The sequence below is a fragment of the Amphibalanus amphitrite genome, unplaced genomic scaffold (assembly GCF_019059575.1).
Source record: "Amphibalanus amphitrite isolate SeventyFive unplaced genomic scaffold, NRLGWU_Aamphi_draft 001406F_arrow, whole genome shotgun sequence".
In the NCBI taxonomy this organism is placed as follows: domain Eukaryota; kingdom Metazoa; phylum Arthropoda; class Thecostraca; order Balanomorpha; family Balanidae; genus Amphibalanus; species Amphibalanus amphitrite.
This window is the reverse complement of record NW_024882899.1, coordinates 72743-96622: the sequence shown is the minus strand read 5'-3', so window position 1 is coordinate 96622 and position 23880 is coordinate 72743. Positions and strand designations below refer to the sequence as shown.

The 23880-nt window shown below is 45.6% G+C and overlaps 2 protein-coding genes across 2 annotated transcripts in view; both read left to right on the top strand.

Moving 5' to 3' along the window:
• The first annotated feature begins 3916 nt into the window (after positions 1 to 3916).
• On the top strand, positions 3917 to 6461 carry LOC122372840. Its single transcript, XM_043350444.1, has 4 exons — positions 3917 to 4218; positions 4578 to 4663; positions 5396 to 5559; positions 5888 to 6461. The coding sequence occupies exons 2-4, from the start codon at positions 4588 to 4590 to the stop codon at positions 6089 to 6091; spliced, it is 444 nt and encodes a 147-aa protein (XP_043206379.1). The 5' UTR covers positions 3917 to 4218; positions 4578 to 4587; the 3' UTR covers positions 6092 to 6461.
• A 3554-nt stretch (positions 6462 to 10015) lies between these two features.
• Positions 10016 to 23880, top strand: part of LOC122372837 (prosaposin-like) — a 35560-nt gene continuing 21695 nt past the window's right edge. Inside the window, exons 1-5 of the mRNA XM_043350440.1 lie at positions 10016 to 10396; positions 12041 to 12152; positions 13055 to 13202; positions 17830 to 17964; positions 21749 to 21823. Of these exons, the coding sequence (XP_043206375.1) occupies positions 10357 to 10396; positions 12041 to 12152; positions 13055 to 13202; positions 17830 to 17964; positions 21749 to 21823 (510 nt within the window). The 5' untranslated portion in view covers positions 10016 to 10356. The remainder of the gene's footprint in view (positions 10397 to 12040; positions 12153 to 13054; positions 13203 to 17829; positions 17965 to 21748; positions 21824 to 23880) is intronic.

The following is a 23880-nucleotide window of genomic DNA, read 5'->3' as shown; positions in this document are numbered from 1 at the left end:
GATCTGGTATACGGGGCAAGATGGGGAAACATCGTAAGACATCGGCAAACGGCTTGGACAAAGCCAATTGAGAGGAGCGATGATGAAGGAGGGATCGGCACAATAAGCTATTGTAAAAAAAAAGTTTAGAATACCTATAGGTAGTTCACGTGGTAAAAGATCCCATGCAACTGAATGAATGATAAAATTAGAAAACCTTTTAAATTTATTAGCGTGTTAAAAGCAAGCGAGCATTAGAAAATATATCAACAATGCGAGCGAAAAGCATTCACAGCTGTGATAACGACAATCTATTGACTTTTGAAGAGAAAATGTGTGCAGTTGATATAACTCATTGTGGTGTTGCTGTGAATACCTTCGGGAAGCTGTAACCGATAAACTGCAAGTTCCGATGATTTCTTAACAGTTTATTATTGCAATCCTCGATAAAACATTTAGCAAATTGAAGCAGGCTGCAATGCAACTGAATTTTCCGACACAGGTTCAGCGATTTAGGTATACGAGTACAAGTATACTGAGCCGGCATTCAGCTTACAGCAGTGTCACAGCTCATGTCACCATCGTCATGTGACCACGCCATCTCGTCAGGCGATGCTAGAATTGTATGAAGGCAATTATTGTGGCAATTCATTGTGGACCAAAAACATCAGGTGTGCGTCCTGCAAACGGATTTACGAGACACCATTTGGTCCACCTGAGGACATATCCTCAACCGAACAGACGAAAAACACGAATGAGTTCAGCAAGGAAACTGACACCGTGTGCTCAATGAAGATAAGCGAGTGTATTCGAGCACAACGGTTCACAGCAGATGGTGGCAACTGTCGACGTTTGTCTGACAGCTCTGCAGTGTGGCGTGGCATCACAATGCAGTGGTCTTCCAGAGGAGAACTTGGTCTAACGTTTGAGATCCCAGGCCTGTCTACCTGAATCTACGATGCAACTCTTGGTAGCTGGCGCGCAATCGGATGGCTACTTTGTTTATCTCCGAGATTCTGAGTTCCGGAGCGGTGCTACGAAAAGAGGGAGATGAATTGCAAGTCGCACCTGTTCTGACATAGCGAGGATCATTCACTCAAGAGTCGCATGCGATGTGCATAACAAGGACCAGACAGCCCAATGACAATCGCATGCTTCGCATGTGGTCGTCCCAATCACATGGCGCGGTCCAGATGGCCTTGATCCAGAAGACACTGTGATTGTTTGAGCCTCGAAAGTCGAATGAGGCCCTCAGTGACGATCCGACGGCGGAAGCTGCGTGTGTTGAACGAGGAGTGGCCGGCCGCTTGAGGTCATAAGTAGGTAAATTAATAAATTGCACTAGACCTACGGTAAACCTGCCGAAAAGTTAAGTTATTCATCGCCACTTAGCGCTCGCCTACATCTAGGTATGTATATAATTAGAGTTATGTAGCTTTTATCCGCAAAAATGCACCACCTTTCATGTCTTGCTGCTTGTCCTCTCACTTCGAATATCAAGAAACTTCCCAAAAAGGGCTTCCTGCTCTATGCACTGCCTAAAAATGCTTATTAGCGTCATTTAATATCTGCACAAACCTTCAAGAACGTTCAAAAAGTTGAACACTGTTCAACTTTTTGGCGACCTCACCAACCAACCAACATGGGGAGCAAACCTTCAAAACCTTGCAAATGCCTCCACCCGAAAACACGTGTCAAATACCCGGTTCCCACCACCACCGGCAGAGATCGTAAAAATGCATGTTGTGATTTTGCCGTTCTTGTCGATTTTCTCCCGTTATTTTACTTTACGATGTTGAACGGTCGTAGTGGGAACGCGGCTTAAGTCATAAGGCACGTATGTATTTCGGTCATTGGTCAGAAAATGTGACTGGCAAAAAGAAAGCGGTCAAACCGAACAGGTCGGAGGAGAAAAAAAAAAACTCGTCTTACGCCAGCAGATAACTCTCGATTACGCCGCCCTGGGCATGCTGTGCCGCAAGGCTCAGTAGTTTCCAAAACACCCAAGACATTGCTAGTGCCTTCAGCGCCTGCAGCAATAAGAATACTGTGCGCATGGCTCAGTAGTATCAAATCTCACCAACAGATGGCTCTAGTATACAGCGCCTGAAGCATGCTGTGCCGCATGGCTGAGTAGTATTAACTCTCGCCAACAGGTGACTCTAGTATACAGCGCCTGAAGCATGCTGTGCCGCACAGCGCAGTAGTTTGAAATCTCGCCAACAGGTGGCTCGTGCGTTGTGCGCCTGAAACATATACTGTACCGCACTGCCCATTAGTTCCCTAAACACCCAGCAGATGGCTCACGTGTCGGGCGCCTGCAGCATGCTGCGCCGCAGAGCAGGGTAGTTCCTTTCCTACTCTTGCCACCAGATGGCTCTACGAGTCAACGCCTGAATCATGCTGTGCCGCATGGCGCATGGCCCCTATGGATATTGATATGCAGTTACTTATTTTCCTTCAACATCGGAAGAAATACATGATAAAGAGGATCCACCTGCGCAATGCACATGCTTTGCCGCATTGCTCATTGTATCCACGCCTCTGCACTTTATCACCGAAAGATTCCGAATGGATGCTTGTATGGAGATTTGACGATGGACAGTTTCAGCTAAATAACCTTTTAACGTTAACAAAAATGTGACATCCATTATGCAATATCGTCATGATTTATACAAACAGACTGACATCCGATTCCAGTAAAGCCAGTAACTACAGGGTGATTTTTTTTACTTGTTAAAAAGTAATGAGGTTTAGTGGCGTCAAAATGCAAATATATATTGTAAAATTATATACCAGCATGACGAGCATTCTGGGACATTTTGATTTCATGCATACACGATGTGAAGGAACGTCCATCGTGTATTTTACTTGTGCTTGAAGTTACCCCCCTCTCTCACCGACACGAATCAGCCCGCCTGAGCACGTGCTGAACAGCACCATGGACTCCCATGCTCATTAGGCGGACTGAAAAGGTTCCTATCACCCATTTTCAGCTCTGCCAGATATTTCCAATGTTTTCTTGTTATATCTGCCATACCTGGGTCCAAAAACTAGAAGTCTAGAAAGGGCAGGTCGAGGATTTTGCTACTGGCGGCCCTGGTGGTGTCTGATTCGCTGTTTTTGTTTCTCCCTGAAGACTGATTCTTCAGAGGATGCACATACGCCAGATGGACCGTTTGAAGGTTATTTATGACTACAAGCTTGTTCGTGCATTATTTAACGTCTTTCTGAGGTATCCCCTTGATGATCGTATGCTTCGAACTGCCTCAATGCTTCAAAATCATCGTTTTGTGTCGTTCCTTACTGAACGGCGGTGGACCATGCGTGCCCGATTGGTGGGACATTTTCAGGCTCCACTGGGGCCGAGGCCTTCGGTTAAAAGGGACAAATCATGACACCATACAAAATGTCCCAGATTTATCTATCACGTGCATTGCTTTTTTGCACAAGATTTTTCGATTTAGGGACCACCATTGACGTTTACTTTTTAACAGTTAAAAAAAAATCACCCTGTAATGTATCACCCGCATACACACGCCGTCATTTGTTTGTTTGTTTGTTTTGTTGGGTTAGGCCCTTTCGGTCGACAAGACCATTGCAGAGCCGGAAGGATGATAGGAATTAGGGGGAGACATTGGTCTGGGCAGGCACCCTAGTGAGTCGCCGGGGCTGAGCCCGTCCAGAGGACAGGCCACCCAGCCCCAAGGCACTCACTGCACCCGGCTACGGGGTGCGCTCCCTCAGGAGCAGCGGTGCCGCTCCAAGGGAGCAGCCCGCATGAGATAAAGTTGCCTGCCCAGCCCGGAAGGGGGTTGTGGCGTGGAGAAGGATTTCAGTATCCTGAGGATAGAAGCACGGACAGGTGACGCCGTCATTTCTCGGCTAACAGGCTTCTAACACCCCTCTGCAAACATACCCGCCCGTTCCAGTCTGCGGCGTGGCACCGTATCGACCAGTGCCGTAGGAGCCATATTCCGTAGACTCAGCACGGCCAGGTGAGCCTTATAGGCGCGGCGTCACGGGACGGGCTCATTATCTGCCCTGAGGCTATCACGTGAGGTTGCCGGGGCAGCAGTCGCCAGTGCCGCTGCAGGGTCAGGTGACCTGTGACCTCAGCAGAGCGGGTGAAGGTTTGGATTTAGCTTGGAGCGCTTGAATGCTATTTCTTTTTTTATTGTTCTGCAAGCGGTGAAGATCGAGTGAGTTGAAATCGAGAGAGGAGGAGTCTTGTGAAAGGTAAGAAAAATCGAGAGAGAAAGAGAGAGAGAGAGAGAGAGAGAGAGAGAGAGAGAGAGAGAGAGAGAGAGAGAGAGAGAGAGAGAGAGAGAGAGAGAGATCCTTTTTATTAGTAGACTCGAGGTCCATTAGGAATCATGGGTAATCATACGACCCTCAACTTAAATACAGATTTTGCCTCGGTTTGGCATCGTTATACCGAAAAAAGTTGGTACACGATTGATATCTCTTGCTATAACATTTATGCACCATTCTATTACCGACAGAATCTGTCAACCCCAACACCCTGCTATTCCAGCCCCACAAGACGGTGTTAGCGAATCAACAAACAACACAAAACTAACACTGAAATCCGGCAGGAAAGGCAGAATGAGGGTCTACATCATCTGTTTATGCCTGGCATCCTGGATGGTGGCAACGTCATTGGCACAAAACAAAAAGCGAGGTAAGTTACTTATTTTTCCAATGTGAAGGCATGAGAAGCGTGCCACTGGTTCTACGGTGTTCAATGGTTTTTTTTTTTTTTGATGATACAGTTCGAATTTGTTACTTCCCATTATGGCTACCGAATACGTAAAAAGGCATCCTTGGCTGAATTCAGCAGCAAAATAAATAACAATATTTGTCTAACCAAACAGTATTTTCCTTTTCACTATTGCGAAATAAAAAATCAGAATGTATCTCAGAACGCGGCATTAGCTGTTGAAAAGTGTCATAGGATTGATATGCTTTGGCTTTATCTCATCATTGACATGTGAGTGACAATTCAGTTATCAAGCTGTACAGTAACGTCCTAAGTCACCCTCCAGTTCTCGCCACCGTTAAAAACGTTAAACCTCTCAGAACGAAAAAATACCGGAGCTGCTTACCTACACATGAACTTCAGTTACTTCAAGCTTTTCAATTCCTATTTCATCAATGACGAGAAGTAGGATGTGCAACAATGTAACAATGTGTCTCACTCTCGACTTATTCCTGCCTTTTGTGTAAAGAAGCAAACCCCACGAAGCATTACCACCTCACTCACTCTCTCTCTCCCTCTCTCTCTCCCTCTCTCTCTCCCTCTCTCTCTCTCTCTCTCTCTCTCCCTCTCTCTCTCTCTCTCTCTCTCTCTCTCTCTCTCTCTCTCTCTCTCTCTCTCTCTCTCTCTCTCTCCCTCCTTCCCCATCTCCCTCAGATTACAAGATCTGGGATGCTAGCTATGGCAACCTTACTTGCTTTAGCTGCTCGCTGGACTTTCGGTGGACAAAATTTAACGGCCGTGACCCTTGTCTGGGCCTGTACGAGCCACTAAATAAGACAAATCTGGTGCGGTGCGGAGCCAACGAGATATTCTGCAAGGTGAGACACTTGGTGATGACTGATGAGTGTGGTCTAGCCGAGAGTATTTGTTTGATTGCTAGGGCCATGCTGTGTATTGGATTATGTCGACGGCTCAAACTGTTTCTGTAATAATGGCCGTACTCTTCAAAACGACCTTTCTATAAAGCCTAATATGACAATTTGCAAACAAATTCTGTGTGATTCCGGCCAATAAACGTACCGACAAGTTATCAATGACTTGTCAGACAAGAGTGTTTTCAAATCGCTTTTCTGTCCACCTCTAGGTGGCTTCTGCCCTCTTCTTTCTCCCACAATACGCCCTTCTAACCCCTTTCTTCCCCCACAGGAGGATTTTCTCACCGGTAACGGCATCCTCTGGACAGTCAGTCGTCAGTGTACCTCCATCTGTTACGCCGGCTGCCGTCCGAGGGGGTTTGGAATCACCCATACCGCGTGTACTCGGTGTTGTACTAAGCACGGGTGTAACGATCAACCCCCGAGTCAGCTGGGCAGCGGGCATGGTGGCAGAGGGGATACTCCGTACACCTAAGGGGATATGTTAACGCCTTTAGGGAGTAAACATATCCTCCGTCGTTTCGCTACCGTCGCTTCTCCAGCTGATACATGTCAGCTAATTATTTTGGCTTATGTAGGTATAGATGTTCCTACTTTCGGGCTTCGGCAATGCTTTACATCAGTAGCGCTGAGGAACATAACATAGACATGTCGAAGGTTGTATTGGTGAAGGTCAAGTGGTTAGTTACATATTTTTGAGTTCGGTTGAATAAAACCTAATCTTAGTTCAATAAAATATGTGTGTAGGTGCACGAGTGAGCATATGCAGTGTGTCTGAATGAGGTAGAGACATAATCTATGTACATAGGTAGGTAGATCTTTGTCGTTCGGAGTTTTGCGACAATCTCTAGCCCTCGCCGGCCGAGGGGGGGCGGGTGCCGCCCCCCCCCATAGGTTTTTTCGCGATAGCTCCGAACACGCTGGCGATAGAGAGCTGAAACTTGGCATACCTGACCTTTGATCCAAGCCGGATCTTTTGACACCAACCGCATTTTTGGGTCAGGTCAGGTCACTGACCTATGACGTCATAAGTGAACCTCTGCACGGTCTTCAGATGTCGCAACTTCGCAACGCCCTCACTGCCAGTGGAGATGTCACAGGGAAATGAAACTTGCAGGATCTAGTATCCATTATGAGTCCCACAACTTGTATATCTCGGATTTTTCCTAAAGGTCATATGAGGTCAGGTCATTTTCGTGACCTCACCATTATAAGTCAATGGGGAAAAATGAAAACTGCTATTCTGGCGCCGGGAACGATCTCCAACTATCTCAAGCACACAGAATCGTGATTTGATGCACTCCTTGCAAGGTTAGATGCGTCACTTTTGCAATGTTGACCTTTCGTGACGTCATTTATGACGTCATCAAGGTCATATTAGTTTTTCGTCAATAACTCTTGATCAAATTGAGCTAGCGAGTCGGGAAAGCCACTATTGGACTCAGGAAGGCCTGCCGAATCGAATGATATGCGACATGACCTCTTTCGACCAACTTCGTGACCTGGGGGTGCTGACCTGACCTTGACCTGAGGTCAACACCCCAAGTTGACCTGACCCGGACAAAAAGTATATCATTCGACGCGCCTGAGCGAGGCGAACACGATGCTGCCAAAATCGGCGCTCTGCGGCCGTTTTTTGCGAAGTTATCCACCAAAAACTGAACCGTACCTTGGGGCACTTGACCTGACCTCAGAGGTCACCGGTTGACCTAGGACCTTAAAATCGGGTACCAATCTCTGCGTCTCGTAACGGCGCACACGCTCGTTTTTTCCGCGACGCGCTAGCTCCACCAGGGGCGAAACGGCGAGGGGGGGGTCGTACCCGCCCCCCCCCCCCTCGGCCGGCGCGTATGTAGAAAACCAATAGGTCCGGCGAGGGCTAGAGTCTAACGCTTGAGTTGGGGCGTGTGGTAACGATGTGGGATATATTTGTCACATAAATAATGACAAAATCATTGCTGCCAGAGTTGTATGAGTGATGTAACGAATGAAACAATAAACATATTTCGGTGACGCATGCTCTAGTTTCGAATCTGTCGTTTGTAATGTCATGACAAGTGGTCCATGATGGTGCGATATAAATAATCATGTAATCACCGATATCAATAATCGTATAATCACCGAAATCAATAATTATATATAATCACCGATATATCAATAATCATACAAACACCGATATCAATAATCATAAAATCACCAATATCAATAGTCATATAATCACCGCCATATCAATTATCATATAATTACCGATTATTAGAAGGATGAATAACCTGTTGCTCATTTCTATCAGAAATAGAAAAAATAAACCAATAAATATTCGGGCGTGGCCCTTCTTCAGTGGTACAAGATCACAATAAAACAAGCCACGCCCGAATATATATTGGTTTATTTTTTCTATTTCTGATAGAAATGAGCAACAGGTTATTCATCCTTCTAATAATCTTATTAACAATGCTCAGCTCAACGTTCAAATACCTGAAATTATAATCACCGACATCAAAATTACGAGACATAGGTACATTTTGTACATACCTACCTACTGTTATTACTTTTATTAAAACGCTCGACCGCACGGGGGGGGGGGGGTGCCACCTCCAGGTAGTTTTTTCTGCTCTGCACTTAGCATTTTTAAAGCTAGAAGCATTTTTTCGTGTAGCTGCTTTTCTATCTTTTCTCAGCGTCCACTGAAAATTTCAAGTTTCTGTGGTTTTTGGTTTCGGAGATATGACCTTCTTCAGGTCATGTTCGCCGGTCCCGTAGCTCAGTTGGTTAGAGCGTTGGACTCCGCGTGGTGAGAGCACGCGTTCCCGGTTATGACAGTCCGGGTTCGAAGCGCGACGAGCGCTCGACATTTATGGGCCTCTTGACAGGTATGGCTGCGGTTGGTGGCAGGCCGTAGCCAGGCGAAGTCAGTGAGGGGACCGGCCGTGCGCGGCTTTGTGCGCACGTTAAACTTTGGACTCTAAATTCTGCCATAGAATCGGAATTGCGCGATCGGAGGGTAGAGGACAGGGTCATCGCAACAAGCTTTGCTTAGCGGTGGCTCTGTCCTTGTGAATCCTTCCCATCAAAAGGTTCGGACTAAATTTATAAAAAAATGTCATGACATGATGACCCAAATGACCAATACCGGGATACCATACATCTTGCGTTGGCTGTAGGTATGTCTTGTGAGCTTTTGACACCTTGATCATCGGCTTTTTTGCCAGTGCCCAGTCTTACATCCCGCCTATCATGGCACGTTGTTCGACGATGTACAAAGGTCAGGGTCAGGGTCAAGGTCAACCTAGCGGTCATCTAAAAACATTGCGTTTCAGGCAGCGCTGAATTAACTTTTCGTGAAGTTTCTTTGACTACATTTTTTGGTAAAAACTTTCTCAGTTCATGATCTCATGTAATAGGGACACATAAACAATCGGTGCATACATCAGTATACACACAGACACCCACAGACATACAAACACATATCATTGACCTTGACCTAACTTGACCTGAAATGACCTCAACCAGCAAAAACTTAGTCGGAGACTCGGATAGTGTGACAAAGAGCTGTTCTAGCTTGGCTTGGCAGCGTCATCGGTATGTGATGGGCACCGCACGCGACATTCCAACGATGACCCAAAACAGCATTTGAATTTTGACCTGACCTGGAAGGTCAATGAATGACACAATGAGGTAAAATTGGATGCCTGTTGGTCTTTACCACGAAGCTCTATCGCCAGCAGGAACGAAATTGAGCGGGGGGGGGGAGGGTGGCAACCATCCCACTATTTCCGTTCTAGGATGGGAAAGTGGCATTTGCGGGAGAGGGTTAATCGCTGAAACATTCAAAGCAATCGGTCACTCGGTGTAGCTATGACAGACATTGAAACTTTTTATGAGGTGACTGGTGAGGTCACGAACTCACCTAGTGATCTGACCTTGAATAACCTTGGTCTAAAATTTTCACCATATGTGTAGAATTGATGTATGATAAGGTGTGCCCAAAACGTCGCGAAAAACCACTGGGGGGGGGGGGGTTCAAATCCCCCAGGATGGCGTGGGCTAAACAAAAAAAAATCAGCTTGTAACTTTCCGAGAACTTATGGCGGGGAGCAAAACGCTCCCCCTCCCTGCAGGAGGCAGGGCGGGTCGTCCAGTAGCGGCGGAACACCTTCAATTGAGGGGGGGGGGGGGGCACTGCCGACTTTTGGTTCCATTCTTTCCAAGTGCAGCGCCCATAGGGCTAATGTTGAAATGCCAAATCAAAGGGGGGCACGATGCCCCGGTGCCCTCCCCGTTCCACCGCCTATCCCTATGGGTGGGTCCAACCAATCCAACAATAAGCATACCTACGGGGCGCGGGTCAAAAAAGTAGCCAAGCAGTCGTCATGCCTCTAAATGCCATGCCCCTTCCCTCACAGTCATGTGGGCACCAGCCATGAGCCAGCTTGCCTAGCCCCAACTTTGTCGAAAGTATGTTAGGTATTGACGTCTCTCAAAAGAAATGGTAACCTATGACGTCATTTTCTCAGTGGGGGTTTACAGACAACATGTAATATACCCAAACCCTGATTTTTAGACGTGAAGTGAAGCACGAGTGAATCGTTTTCGTCTCAAGGCCGTGCCGCTTTGTTTAGTTTGTGAGGTGACGCCGGCGTGTAGAGACGTATCGATACGCAAAGCAAAATACATTTAAATTATATAGTACTTTCGTGAAAATTTGTGATTAGTGGAGGTTTGGAGATCTTCGGAAGGACCATGGCGCTGAAGGCGCTGTTTTTCGCTGCTTTGGTGGGAGGTAAGTGTGCAAACTAGGTACTGCTTGTTGTTTCAGTTTGACTTGTGATGTTTTTTTTTGCCAATTTCATGCTCTTTATGGTCGCTGTAAATGTCGTAGTGTTTCTTTTTACTCTGTCTTGTGCTGCTTTCTGTATTATTCACTGTTCTGCTGTTCAACATTAGCATCCTGGTCTGGATAGTTGATTTGATTTTACAGGGTGGTGTGTCACCGCGGTGCTCTGCGGTGTGCTGCAGCACGCTGCTGTATTGGTGTGGCGTTTGAGACAAATTCAGCTTGACCCTTCAGAGTTACGAGCATCCGAGTTTGTTGATGTTTCCATGGAACTCCAACACGCCCCTGGCATGCTGATGCCGTAGCTCCCAGCGCGCTGCAGGGCGTGCATCTTCATGACGGTGAAATAGGGGCCTTGTGCACATTCCATAAAACTTTTTCCATTTTGTAAACAGTATGCATGTAAACATTCTCTACGGAGGGTTGCACATTTCAAATACATTTTTCCATTCTCATTGAGACTTCTGTGCACCTTTTTATATGATAGGAGAATTTCAAAACTCAACAACACTCTGTGGAGGGAGTGTGAGTGAGGGGTGGGCAAATGCCTCAAATGGAGCTGGATCTGGAAATACTGTTCAAATATGTTACATTTCCAATTTTTTTTTTTTTGTATGAGTAATCCAGAAATGGACACTATGGGGCAGGGGCAAACTTCCCCAAACCCCAAAAATTCAATTTCTGGATAAAATCAGGTTTTGTCTCCCTGAGGATATTAAGGGAATTTTGATACTGATTGCTAATGGGTATGTTCCAGCAGTAAATCTAAAAAATTGGAGGAGATTTGATGATTCCAGGAGAGCCAATTTACGAGAAGAGCAGTACCGGGAGCATTTCTGTGAGGAAATCAGCTGTTTGCAGGCTGTAACAGTTGGCAACTCAATGAGTGCCAACATTTATTTTGAGATAAACATTGTTTTCAAATGAAGAAGACTTATGGATATTGGAAATCACCATCAAAAATATATTCCTCAATCCCTGCAATCATTTCCTTATTGCTCAAATCTCACTGATAAATAGTTAATGTTTTAACAATTTTCATTGATGTTTGAAACCAAGATTATGACTATATTTTAAACCAACCAGAATGAGTTAACCTCAACATACACCTCACCTAAACTTTTGTGGTAAATGTATAGACAAAGTACTGTGAAGATAAAACATCATCTAACCTGACCTAACTTCACCTAATGAATTACAGCCTTGAACCTACAGACACAACCTACAACCTAAACGTACCAACCTACAACTTACCAATTTACCAACAGTACTTCATCTACACATGTGCCATTTTTTGTTGGGTTGGATTTTTGAATGTTATGTGTGTGAAAAAATGGCTTAGATGTCCCCACTAAACTTCAATAAATGTGAAAAAAGTGCTGTTATTAACAAGAAAGAGTCTAGAATGATTATCAAATGTATACTGATACACATATTTGTTGGGAATGGAGTAAAATGAGTATTCATAAATATGCAACTGAGCGAGATAGGTATCATTTCTCTTGTTTGTGCCTCTTTAGAAAAAAACAATGTCATCAAAAGGTCAACCAATGTCCAATGGTGTGCTCTGACCGGTTCTCGTCCTTTCAGTGGCCCTGTGCGGCCCCACCATAGTTCACCATGGGGAGACGGGCCGTCTGCGGCCTCAGCTCGGCTCCAAGCGGTGCACGTTCGGGCCGTCGTACTGGTGTGACCACGTCAGGTGAGCTGTATATCTGACCACCTCTGATGGCTGTCTATGTAGTGGTCAGGTGAGCTGTTTATCTGACCACCTCTGATGGCTGTCTATGTAGTGTCTACTCTTGTCTCCTGTTGACCTTTGTATGACCTCTACTGACCTAAGGATACCTGCTGATCTAGTCTCAGTTGATAGGTACTTGATTCTCTGCCTGGTTATCCTGACTTTTTAACTTCTACCGGGTTCTCCTGACCTTGAATTTTCATGCTGACCTCTGCTGACTTATTGCGCTTTGCTAGCTCCTGTTGGTCATTTTTAGTTTTTTTTTACCTCTACTGACCTCTACCTCGATGACGCCGACTCTGACTGACTTTCAAAAACCAACTCCGACTCCGACTCCGGGTAGAAATGTATACTCCGGCCGACTCCAACTCCGACTCTGGTTTCCTAAATCGACTCCGACTCCGGTCGGTACTGTCGACCCGCCCGACTCCGACCGACTCCAACTCCGCAGCGCTGCTGCTGACAATCGTTTAACTCTGTTAACGTCGCCTCCCCCCGTCGCATACCTCCAGCAAGTCGTCCTAGTACGGAAGAGAAATAGACGTACTTGTTAACACCTCCCAATGTTCCAGTGAATCATCCCAACATATTTCAATATATATAATATACACAGTCTATATATCAATAGGTGTATCGTACTGACCTACATACTGACCCTCATATGATCTCAGGCAGCTTTTGCCAAATTGTCAGGGAGCTCAGATTGTTTTTTTTTTCAATAGAAAACACAATTCTAACGAATAGTATTTTAAGTTTTGACAACAAACCTTCGGTTATGACCTACACTGACTATCTGCTAACGCCCGCTTATCTCTGCTAACACCTCCCTATCTCTGCTAACGCCTCCCGTCTCATCCCTCTAGCAAATCATCCGAGTGCGGGATGACATCGTGGTGCATCAGCAACGTCTGGCAGCACCTGGACCTGCCGGAGGACAACGATGACGTCTGCGGCATCTGCAAGGAGATGGTGAAGGAGGCCCGCGATCAGCTCAACAGTAATGAGACTCAGGTCAGTGTGGTGACGAACGGGGGGGGGGGGTTCTTGAAGGCTACCAGTGTTAGACGTTGTAATTGTATTGTATTTTATTTACATTTAAGAGCGATCCACATACAAAGTGCGTGGCGATTACTGCTCAGATGCTACGTTGGTGTCTTGAAGGGCATAGCTCAACAGTAATGAGACTCAGTTCAGTGTGGTGACAAGCGGCAGGCGGGGGGGGGGGGGGCTGAAGACTGCCATGTTAGACGGTGGTGTCTTGAAGGGCTGAGCGCTAATGAGACCCAGGTGCCTTTCTTGACAAGCAGGAGGGTCAGTGTCTTGAGTGAAGGGGAAGGGTTAGTCATCATTAATGAGGGGTTCAAGGTATGAAGGGAAGGCAGTCTTCTTGGGAGGCTAGTATTATAAATTATTATAAATTATTATGATTTTTTTTTTGGGTGGGGGGGGGGGGCTTACAGTGTCGTGAAGGGGAAATCTCTTGCGTCACGTTGTGGAAGGATGCAAGAACTAGTTAATTCGTAGCAAGACACAGATCAATTCCTTTAAGTATGTCAGCCATTTGATTAAACTAGTACAACGATGATAGTGGGGGTCAGAGTAGCATATTGAATAGTCAGTACTTGCTCCCACGTATAATCTACGCACCACCTAGCGAAATGCCGTTGATAGAACACAGTGTCCCAAAATTTGTAGATGTGGGTGGGAAACGACATCCAAATGCAAATCATTTTCCACTCTCACCTCCAGTTTTCAAGCCCAATTTTCCACTCCCAATTCCACCGAGAAGGAGCAGTTGCGGGAATGGTTGTATTACATCTGTCACGATTGTAGATAGATTAATGTTTTTTTTAATCATTTCCCCACTCTTTTTGGGCCTTACCTGACCGACAATTTTTCACTCTCATCTTTTTTTTTTGGTCAGCAATTTTCCCCTCTGACACCCAAGCAAAAATATGATTTTGGTACACTGAATTAGAACACCTATCCGTGACACCAGAGGCTACCATAGGGTTTGTTATCATTTAGGGTCGATAACCCTAGGGTGTAATGCCACGCATGCGGGTATTATCAATTCGCGGTCATGAGCGTAGTACGATATGCGCCGGAGTAAGTTTTACCAAATGCTGCGTGTGTGGTGATAGTAGTTAAAAGAAGTTTTCTTTTCGGATTGTTATTCGTGGATAAGTTTCTCGGTAGTTGTTGTGTGTTGTCACGTTCTAACTTAACCTGGGCCAGGAATGGCTCGTAAGTTTGTCTTCGATAGGCTGTGTTTGTGCTATATTCTCGAATGGAAACTTCACCGTGTTAACCTTTACACATGAATATTCGGGACCATAAATAGTCCGTGATAAAACACTTCTAAACGTGTCGCAAAACTTCCATTTGGCATCCCCACGAACCCAAATGACCACGAGAGCAGATTGCACGCCCTCCAACCCACCTATTTTGCATCTCTAGTACCAACTGCGCCGCGGCCCTGCCGACTGCTGTGAGGCCACGTCACCCTCCACCCCCCCCCCCGCCTCATCCGTCCGTGACCACCGGGGAGGGGGGGGGGGGGGTGATAGGCCTGGGACGTGATTCAGGGCTTCCTGTGTGGTTAGTTCTACCCCTCCCCAGGAACTAACCCAAGTGGCTGCCTGCGGTAACTGGCTATGACTGCGGCTGGGTGTCTTTGTTGTTGGTGGTTTGAGTCATGAACCAAGGCGGTCGAATACAGGGTGATTTTTTTTAACTGTTAAAAAGTAAACGTCAATGGTGGTCCCTAAATCGAAAAATCTTGTGCAAAAAAGCAATGCACGTGATAGATAAATCTGGGACATTTTGTATGGTGTCATGATTTGTCCCTTTTAACCGAAGGCCTCGGCCCCAATGGAGCCTGAAAATGTCCCACCAATCGGGCACGCATGGTCCACCGCCGTTCAGTAAGGAACGACACAAAACGATGATTTTGAAGCATTGATGCAGTTCGAAGCATACGATCATCAAGGAGATACCTCAGAAAGACGTTAAATAATGCACGAACAGGCTTGTAGTCATAAATAACCTTCAAACGGTCAATCTGGCGTATGTGCAGCCTCTGAAGAATCAGTTTTCAGGGAGAAACAAAAACAGCGAATCAGACACCACCAGGGCTGCCAGTAGCAAAATCCTCGACCTGCCCTTTCTAGACTTCTAGTTTTTGGACCCAGGTATGGCAGATATAACAAGAAAACATTGGAAATATCTAGCAGTGCTGAAAATGGGTGATAGGAGCCTTTTCAGTCCGCCTAATGAGTCTGGGAAGCCATGGTGCTGTTCAACACGTGCTCAAGCGGGCTGATTCGTGTTGGTGAGAGAGAGGGTAACTTCAAGCACAAGTAAAATACACGATGGACGTTCCTTCACATCGTGTATGCATGAAATCAAAATGTCCCAGAATGCTCGTCATGCTGGTATATAATTTTACGATATATATTTGCATTTAAACGCCACTAAACCTCATTACTTTTTAACAAGTAAAAAAAATCACCCTGTATGTGTAGAGGGAGGAATGCAAACATTACAATGGATGCAAAATCAAACTGGTTTAATTATTATGAATGCTTGCGTGCAGAATTATCGTATAATTTTTGTGGAACATCGCTTTACTTTGACGTGTTTTTGTTTCAGCATTTAGACATGAGGCAACAAATATGAGATATTTACATTCAATTTATGCATATTTGCTAATTTGTATGATGTAGTTCAACACTTCTCCTAGACATGAAAATTCATACAAGCAAATTGACCGTGACAATCGGAAGATCGACTGCGGCTGTGCTCTGCGCTATTTCCCTCACTCACTGCCTTCTCCCAGTTGCCACTCTTCCCAACGCCAACTCGCTCTCGATCCCTTTTCGCTTCGTTGGCTCTCTCCTTCAATCCAAGGTCCGATTCGTTGCCTTCAGCAGGTAGACTCTCTATGTCTTGAAAACCCGCCTTGGGTGCCGTTTTTTTTTTCTCTCTCTCTCTCTCTCTCTCTCTCTCTCTCTCTCTCTCTCTCTCTCTCTCTCTCTCTCTCTCTCTATCTCCCTCCCCCTCCCCCTCCCCCACCACCCCAGCCGACCGACAGAGGCAGAAGCCAGACATGACCAAGTCAGGCGCAGTCAGCTGACCGTGTTCAAGGTGACCTTGACACTGACGTCGCCCGGGGCGGAAGCCGCGGGGAGGGGAGGAGAGGGCCTGGGGTGGGGAGGGGTTCTGGTGATGCCGGGGTGCTCGAGGCAGTTGGAGCGGAAGAAGATCATGACTGAATCGACCGCTATGGTCTCGCATGACTCGAGCATTATTTGACGCCTTTTATTGATGTGCATGTTTTTTTTGCGTTCATATTTTGAGTACCTAACTTGTATACTTTTACTTGCTATGGCCTATGCTTTATTGGAATACTTTGTATTACGATTTTACTCATCGTTGTTATGTAGACAAAATAATTGTGCTAGTAGAGAATGCAGTTACCAAAGCGGAACCATTGCTGTTTCGCATCAGAAGATCGTCTCATCGCTTTTAATGCTCTGTTCTCATCCATGAACAGGGTTCTCTGTAACCCAGCTAAGCTACTAGACACTGGTACTCGCCTACCGGGCTTGGCACGTGAACAAGGCATGGTTCCCAACTGTTTTTCTGACAAGAGTCGTGTTGGCTTTCTCGGAAGTGGGGGAGTTTTTATCTGCTCTTGTCAGAGCACGATGCCAGTTTTATGACCGTCAGGAGTTTTTGTCGGATGACGGTGTCTGGCGCTTCGTTTGTCACCGACAGGATGTGCTGGTATGAAAAGCATTTGACTAATGGGTATCAAATGAAGACGAAATTAAACACAATTTTGATTTGACCTAACCCTAGCTGGTATATTGAAACCAAACTGACCTTACCCTTGCTGTTGTATTGGACGCGAACTGACCCTTTGCTGATGCATTGAACCCGCCTAACTTGACCTGATCTGAAACTTCCCTTCTCTCTGTCTCTGTCTCTGTCTCTCTCTCTCTCTCTCTCTCTCTCTCTCTCTCTCTCTCTCTCTCTCTCTCTCTCTCTCTCTCTCTCTCTCTCTCTCTCTCTCTCTCTGTCTCTGTCTCTGTCTCTGTCTCTGTCTCTGTCTCTGTCTCTGTCTCTGTCTCTGTCTCTGTCTCTGTCTCTGTCTCTGTCTCTGTCTCTGTCTCTGTCTCTGTCTCTGTCTCTGTCTCTGTCTCTGTCTCTGTCTCTGTCTGTCTCTGTCTGTCTCTGTCTGTCTCTGTCTCTGTCTCTGTCTCTGTCTCTGTCTCTGTCTCTGTCTCTGCCTCTGCCTCTGCCTCTGCCTCTGCCTCTGCCTCTGCCTCTGCCTCTGCCTCTGTCTCTGTCTCTGTCTCTCTCTCTCTCTCTCTCTCTCTCTCTCTCTCTCTCTCTCTCTCTCTCTTCCTCTCTTCCCTTTCATCTCTATATTTCCCTTTCCCCTCTCTCCCTCTCCTATCTCATTTTCTTTCACTCTCTTCTTGTTTCAGACCGAGCTGACCTCATTCTGTCTCCTATGATATTGTAAGAGACGACCCGACCTATGCCGCTACTTATTCATTTGTACCGACTGGTGTCACTATATTCGACCTGACCTGACCTGACCCGTCTCCCTCCCCTCTCGTTTCAGGAGGAGCTGAAAGAGGTGCTGGAGGGCTCCTGTAACCTGATTCCTCTGCACATTATCTCTGAAGAATGTGACAAACTGGTGGATGACTTCATCCCAGAGTTGACGGAGATGCTCAGCTCACAGATGAATCCACAGGTGAGAACTTCAGGCGTTCTTAGGAAATATTTAGGGAGACAGATGGGAATCTTAGGGTTCTCACGGCTGAACAGTGAAGTCAGAACCTCAGGCGTTCCCAGGAAATATTTAGGGAGATAGATGAGAACTTAAAGGGTTCTCACAGATGAACACTGAAGTGAGAACCATAGGGGTTCTCAGAAAATATTTAGGGAGATAGATGAGAATCTTAGGGTTTCTCACAGATGAACACTGAAGTGAGAACCTCAGGCGTTCTCAGGAAATATTTAGGGAGACAGATGAGAATCCTAGGCATTTTCACAGATTAACACTTAAGTGAGAACCACGGGGGTTCTCAGGAGATTTTCAGAGAGACAGATGAGAACCTGAGGGGTTTTCATTTAAGGGAACCCACAAGAGAGACGCTGAGTAACAGGCAACACGGGGCTCATACCAATATGAACTCGTGTAACAGGCACACGTGTTGACAGTTGAGTTTACATGCGGGAGTCCGACAAAATCCATAAGGAGCTGACAAATAAAACTACAAACGGGATCCACAGAATCTTTTGGAAACCAACATCAAATAAAGAAAAAAGACTGTGTCATGAAACCCATAGGAATCACGGTAAATCCAACTGAAACCCAAAAAGAAATACGCAATGTATGCGTCTCGCTAAGGCACTCTACAATTCATGCTCAGACTGTGGGGATGAATCTCATCCCATGCCCTTTTCTTATGCTGCCCAGTGCCGAATGTCTTGTCGCGGTTAGTCTTTCTGCCGGCTTTTTGCGGTGTTTGAATGTGTGGATCGTCTCAGATTGTTTATACATCTGGAGATTTGTTTGAAATGTAGCCAGATGTCCGTGCGATGTTACGAAAGCAGTGGCATGCTGGAAAAATGTGCTGGGAGAGGAAGCACGATGTGGAAAAGCCAACTTTGTAGTATTGTGATGTTCTTTGTTTATTTGCAGTGGGGTTAGATAAGTACAAGGATTAGTTTATTTTACAAGAAATAGGTTAACGAAAACATCTTTTTTTTTCGCGTCGCGTTGACGTGCTGCAAAGCTGTAACACAAATGAACGGACATACTGAGCAAATGATTTGCATTATGCAATTATGCATATATGTTATATAAGTAAGTATCTAGAGGTACACATTTCGCTAAAAAATAACTGATATACAAGCTTTCAAAGTCCTTACATACGATGCAAATCAGCGTGCATGCATGTAAAATATGTAGCAAAATTTACATATTCCTTTTCTACAAGATGCAGACGCAGGAACTAGCACTCACGACTCATTGGCATATCAAAGCATACACTTGTGGTATTCCTTTCCAAGGGCGAAAGTAACATTCAACCAGTTCTTTCATGTGGTAATTAATCACTTCATGCTATGCCTCTCTCCTTCCCCCCTAGTCGCTGGGGGCGGGGAAGAGTGGGTAGGGGATGGGATGTTTACGTGTTGGAGCACTCGGGTGACTGAACCAACCACTGACACTGTCCAGACCCGCGTACCCCCCCCCCTGCACCCCCACCTACCCTGCCCCTACCGCCATCGCCCTTTGTGGTAGGTACGGGTTGCAGTTGAGTGTGGTAAAGTCCAACACAAAGCTTTGATATACATACTTATCATGGATTTATTGTAGACGCGTTGTAGCACAGGCATACAAACTAAAACGTCACGTTGTATTTGCTTGGCGATTGCCCCGGGAAAGTGCAGAGTTAAACACCTACCAATAGAAAACCGCTGTTATTGAAAGAAAAGTAACATTTCGACGCTGGGGGGGGGGGGGGCTACATTACAATCCACGCTAGCCACAACACATTAAAGTCAGTTAGGACTTTCCGTCCCGGGGGAATCACGGGTTTTCCCAACATAACCCCTAGTTGAGCTCAGTCGCTGGTTATTACGGAGCGAGCGAAGCGAGCGTAGTCTTTCCTTAGATTAACGGAAATTTCTGAGTATGAGCGGCCGGCCGGCCGGCCGGCCGGCCGGCCGTGGTCACGCTTTTGCGAGGCTTATATCTCAGCAACCACTTGACCGATTTACATGCGGTAATTTTTGTAGGGTAGCTTCATTCCTTCTACCAAGTATTGCACTATTCCCGATGCATGTGGGTGACCCCTTATGCACGTGCCACGTGCAAAACCAAGAGGTGTCACTTTTGTAATTGTTGCAATATCTCGGTAACTACTGGGCCGATTGCGCTGAGAGTTGGCATGTAGGTAGGCACCCACTAGGCAATGCATATCCATGTGCCAGAGTTGGGGTGCTGCTGCACGTGCGCACGTGCAGGGGTCGTTTCCAGATCTCGAGAACGGCTGGACCGATTGCGCTCAAATTTGGTACACGGTTACGGAGCAGTTAGTAGGGTGCCGTGTACAAGTCAGTTGGGACCCATTTTGCACGTGCGCACGTGCAGGGTGCCGCTTCCAGATCTCGAGAACGGCTGGGCCGATTGTGCTCAAATTTGGCACATCGCTAGAGACCGGTTAGTAAGGTGCCGTGCACAAGTCAGTTGGAGGTACCCCCTCGCAATTTCGCACGTGCAAGGCCCACCCTCTCGCTCGCTCCGTTAGTCGCCACAAAAGGCGTTATACTGGTGTTTATGATCTCTGCTGACCGCAGCTAGTGTAGAGATGTCAGGACGCCCCGACGATGACAATAACAGGATGTTTTGAATGCTGGAGCTAGTCAGTAGTCACGTCCAGCGAGTGACTATCAGCTTGAGCATCCTTTGGTGCAGCTGACTGCGCTATGCGCTGTATAGTGTATAGCTGTGTGGGTATTATAGAGATGGCATACAAGGGAGTTGCTTTTGGCATGGAATCAGGTTCTGTGGGTATGGTGATATATCGTTCACTGTACTTGTGTATCATTTTCGCACAGATATTTCATACGCAGGCCTGACATGCTCACCGTTAGATATTATTGCTAAGGTAAAACCAGAAACAAGCCAAATATTGAAAGAAAGACACTCGTTTCTCGCTTCGACCTGTGACTCAACCCAACACAAAAGCTCATTGAAACTGAGTGCTCGAACGAACCATGTGACCTTACTACCGTAAAGCCACGGCTATATGGTGCACCGTTGAGGTTGCAAAGGCTCGGCATTGGTTTCAATCGTGCACACTAACTTCCAGCACGATATGCGCACGTGTGGGACAAAGGCCACGTATGTCACGTGCCTTTGCCACGGTCACGTTTTACCATGTGAGTCATGTGTTGAAAGACTGACACCAGGGTATAGGAAGGAGGGGGGGTTAGTCACGGGTTTTATCACAGTGCGGGATTGGGGTTTGATGTACTTTATGTAGATGCACGAGCAAAGTGAAGACGTATCGCAAATGAATAACGATGCAAACTCAAAGCACAAATATGCATGCAAATATTATTTACCTTCTCGATACTGATATGTAACTCGGGTAAATGTAGAGTGAGTGAGTGAAGTTAGGCGAGTGATGAGTTTTCGAAGTTATGATGATACGAGTAAAGCATGATGAAATGTGTCCCTGGGTTTGAATAGATTGACATTTGGCTGAAATTAAGTTTGGTTTTGTCGTCTTAATGTCTTAAAATCGTATCACGGCTACACAATGTTTTAGCTTGCCATTTGATATTCCACATAGGCTCTTATTACGTGTTTGCGCCTATAATACGCCTTTACGATGCTTGATTTTAGGATGTATCCGTAACTTGTCTTCATTTAAGCCATGCCACATACCGATCACGGGCGTACGTCTCCACAACTTCTGACGTTCTCCCTCTCACGTCTATCTATTCTTTTCGTTCCGCAGGTTGTTTGCCAGACTGCCGGCCTGTGCAACTCTGCTCGGATCGACAAAATGCTGGAGGAACGCGACAATAAAAAGGTGAGAATTACGCCAGTTCAACACCACTTATCAGTGTGAATACTTTTTTATAATGCCCAGACGAATAAAGGAATACGCTATGTACCGGTGCTACATTAGAAATAAAAGTTTTTAGTTCACACCCATATGAATTGGCGGTGAAACACATGCAGAGGTAGATATTTACGTTGAAAACGGTAAAAGTTACTCTGGGTCAACATATTACGGTATTTGAATGTACCTAAATTCGTCTGGGCCACGGGTGCACCGCTGATGAAGGAGCTACTCGATAGATGATGCCCCAACGATATTACTGGAAAATACTGGAACGGTGCTTGATACGTATAAACATGTGTCGCATTTGCTGTCATATAACAGATGCAAATCGAGTGGAGATGTAGAAGACTTACCCGTATACACCTTTTTACGCACAATTTAGGCGGCAGTGCACACATTTCAGTAATAGTGCGGGCGATTTCGACAGTACGGCAAAGTCTGTCTATGGCGAACTGTCGAAATCGGTTGCACTTTTTACTGACCTATGTGCATTTCGTGTATATTTGGCCGTAAAAAGGTGTAGAAAAGATACGCTGAATATATGCGTATGTTATACACAATATACACTGCTTTCGTGGGAATAGACAGACCTTTCCAGCTTCCTACACCGGTGTCTGATATTTTGCGCTTGGCATGATCCTACGCGAAACTATGTTGCTACAAACTATAAACTCTGATTGTGAGCGGTAGCTGATTGTATATCAGTTCGTACGGTTGGTATGATAAGTTCGATATCAATTCTTATCAGTGTTGGGTGATAGATATCACTTATCAGTTTATTATCATTTAGGGTGGTCAATCTGTAGCCCTTACATATATGGATGTACCATATCACAGTGACCGGCAAAACTCAGATTTATGAGCGGCAAGGATTCACGCTTGCTTCAATGGTTACTGCTTTCTGTAACATCTTGTTGGCTGCGTTTTCGACATATATTCATTCGCGAAAAAACAATATTGTTTCGTTTTCACGATTCCCACCAATAAAACTAATATCCATTCGGGTAGTTCAATCATCTGCGATGTCTGAACTCGGCTCAAACGGATGTACCGCGTATAATAGTTTGTCATTCTCATTACGTTTGTTTTGCGTCTAGTTTCCTTTTTACCACATGCCGAGATATCCCTTTAACATTAGCACGTGCATTTGGGAAATGGCTTCGGCCCGCCTCGGCTAATGTTGAAGGTATTTGGGAAACGATTCGGCCCTAGGGCTTTTTGATTTTCCCAGACAAAGTTTTACTGAATATTCTGAGCGGAAGAACCAAATCCAAAGAAGATATTTACGGATTGTGTGTTCACTAACAGCAACAGCAACAGTGGCTGCGTGTTTACTTACTTTTGCTGTCAACGTAATTCAACTAAACAGGGTTATCGTTTCAATGCCAATGTATTTATTGAATATTGCTGCAGAACATGGTCAGAATAGTCATTATTACTACATATGCACGCAAAAAACGAACAATTTAAATGCGCGAAGCATCTTAACGTGCTGCATTGAAACATTTGATATTGTTCCAGCTGGGCTCCAAGACGTGTTTGATTCAGAGTTTCATCCAATTTTCAGTTTTCCTCACGGTTTTCTCAATCCTGCTGGACTACATATACTTCTTTGTTTTAACTTATTGTTCCAGCTGGCATCCAAGACGCGTTTGATTCAGCGTTTCACCCAATTTTCAGTTTACGGTTTCCTCGCTCCTGCTGGACTCCATATCTTTATTCTAACTTCTAGCTCTTCACCATCTTCATCCTCAGCTTTTTAAACCCTAAATAAGGGGGAAGTAGGGAATTTCATCTTTCATACTCAACGCAGCCCAATAATGAAAAACACAAAAAAATAATCACGGTGACTATAAACATGAACGTAGTATTAATATAATATTAGCACAATATTAAGAATATAATATATGATATCAAATGAATATGATACTAACTGTTGCGCCGGTACGGCATGTGGTAAATCTCTTCCCAACCTTGGGCTGTGAAAATGCATGGTTTTATTCGACCCCCACCGGACACGA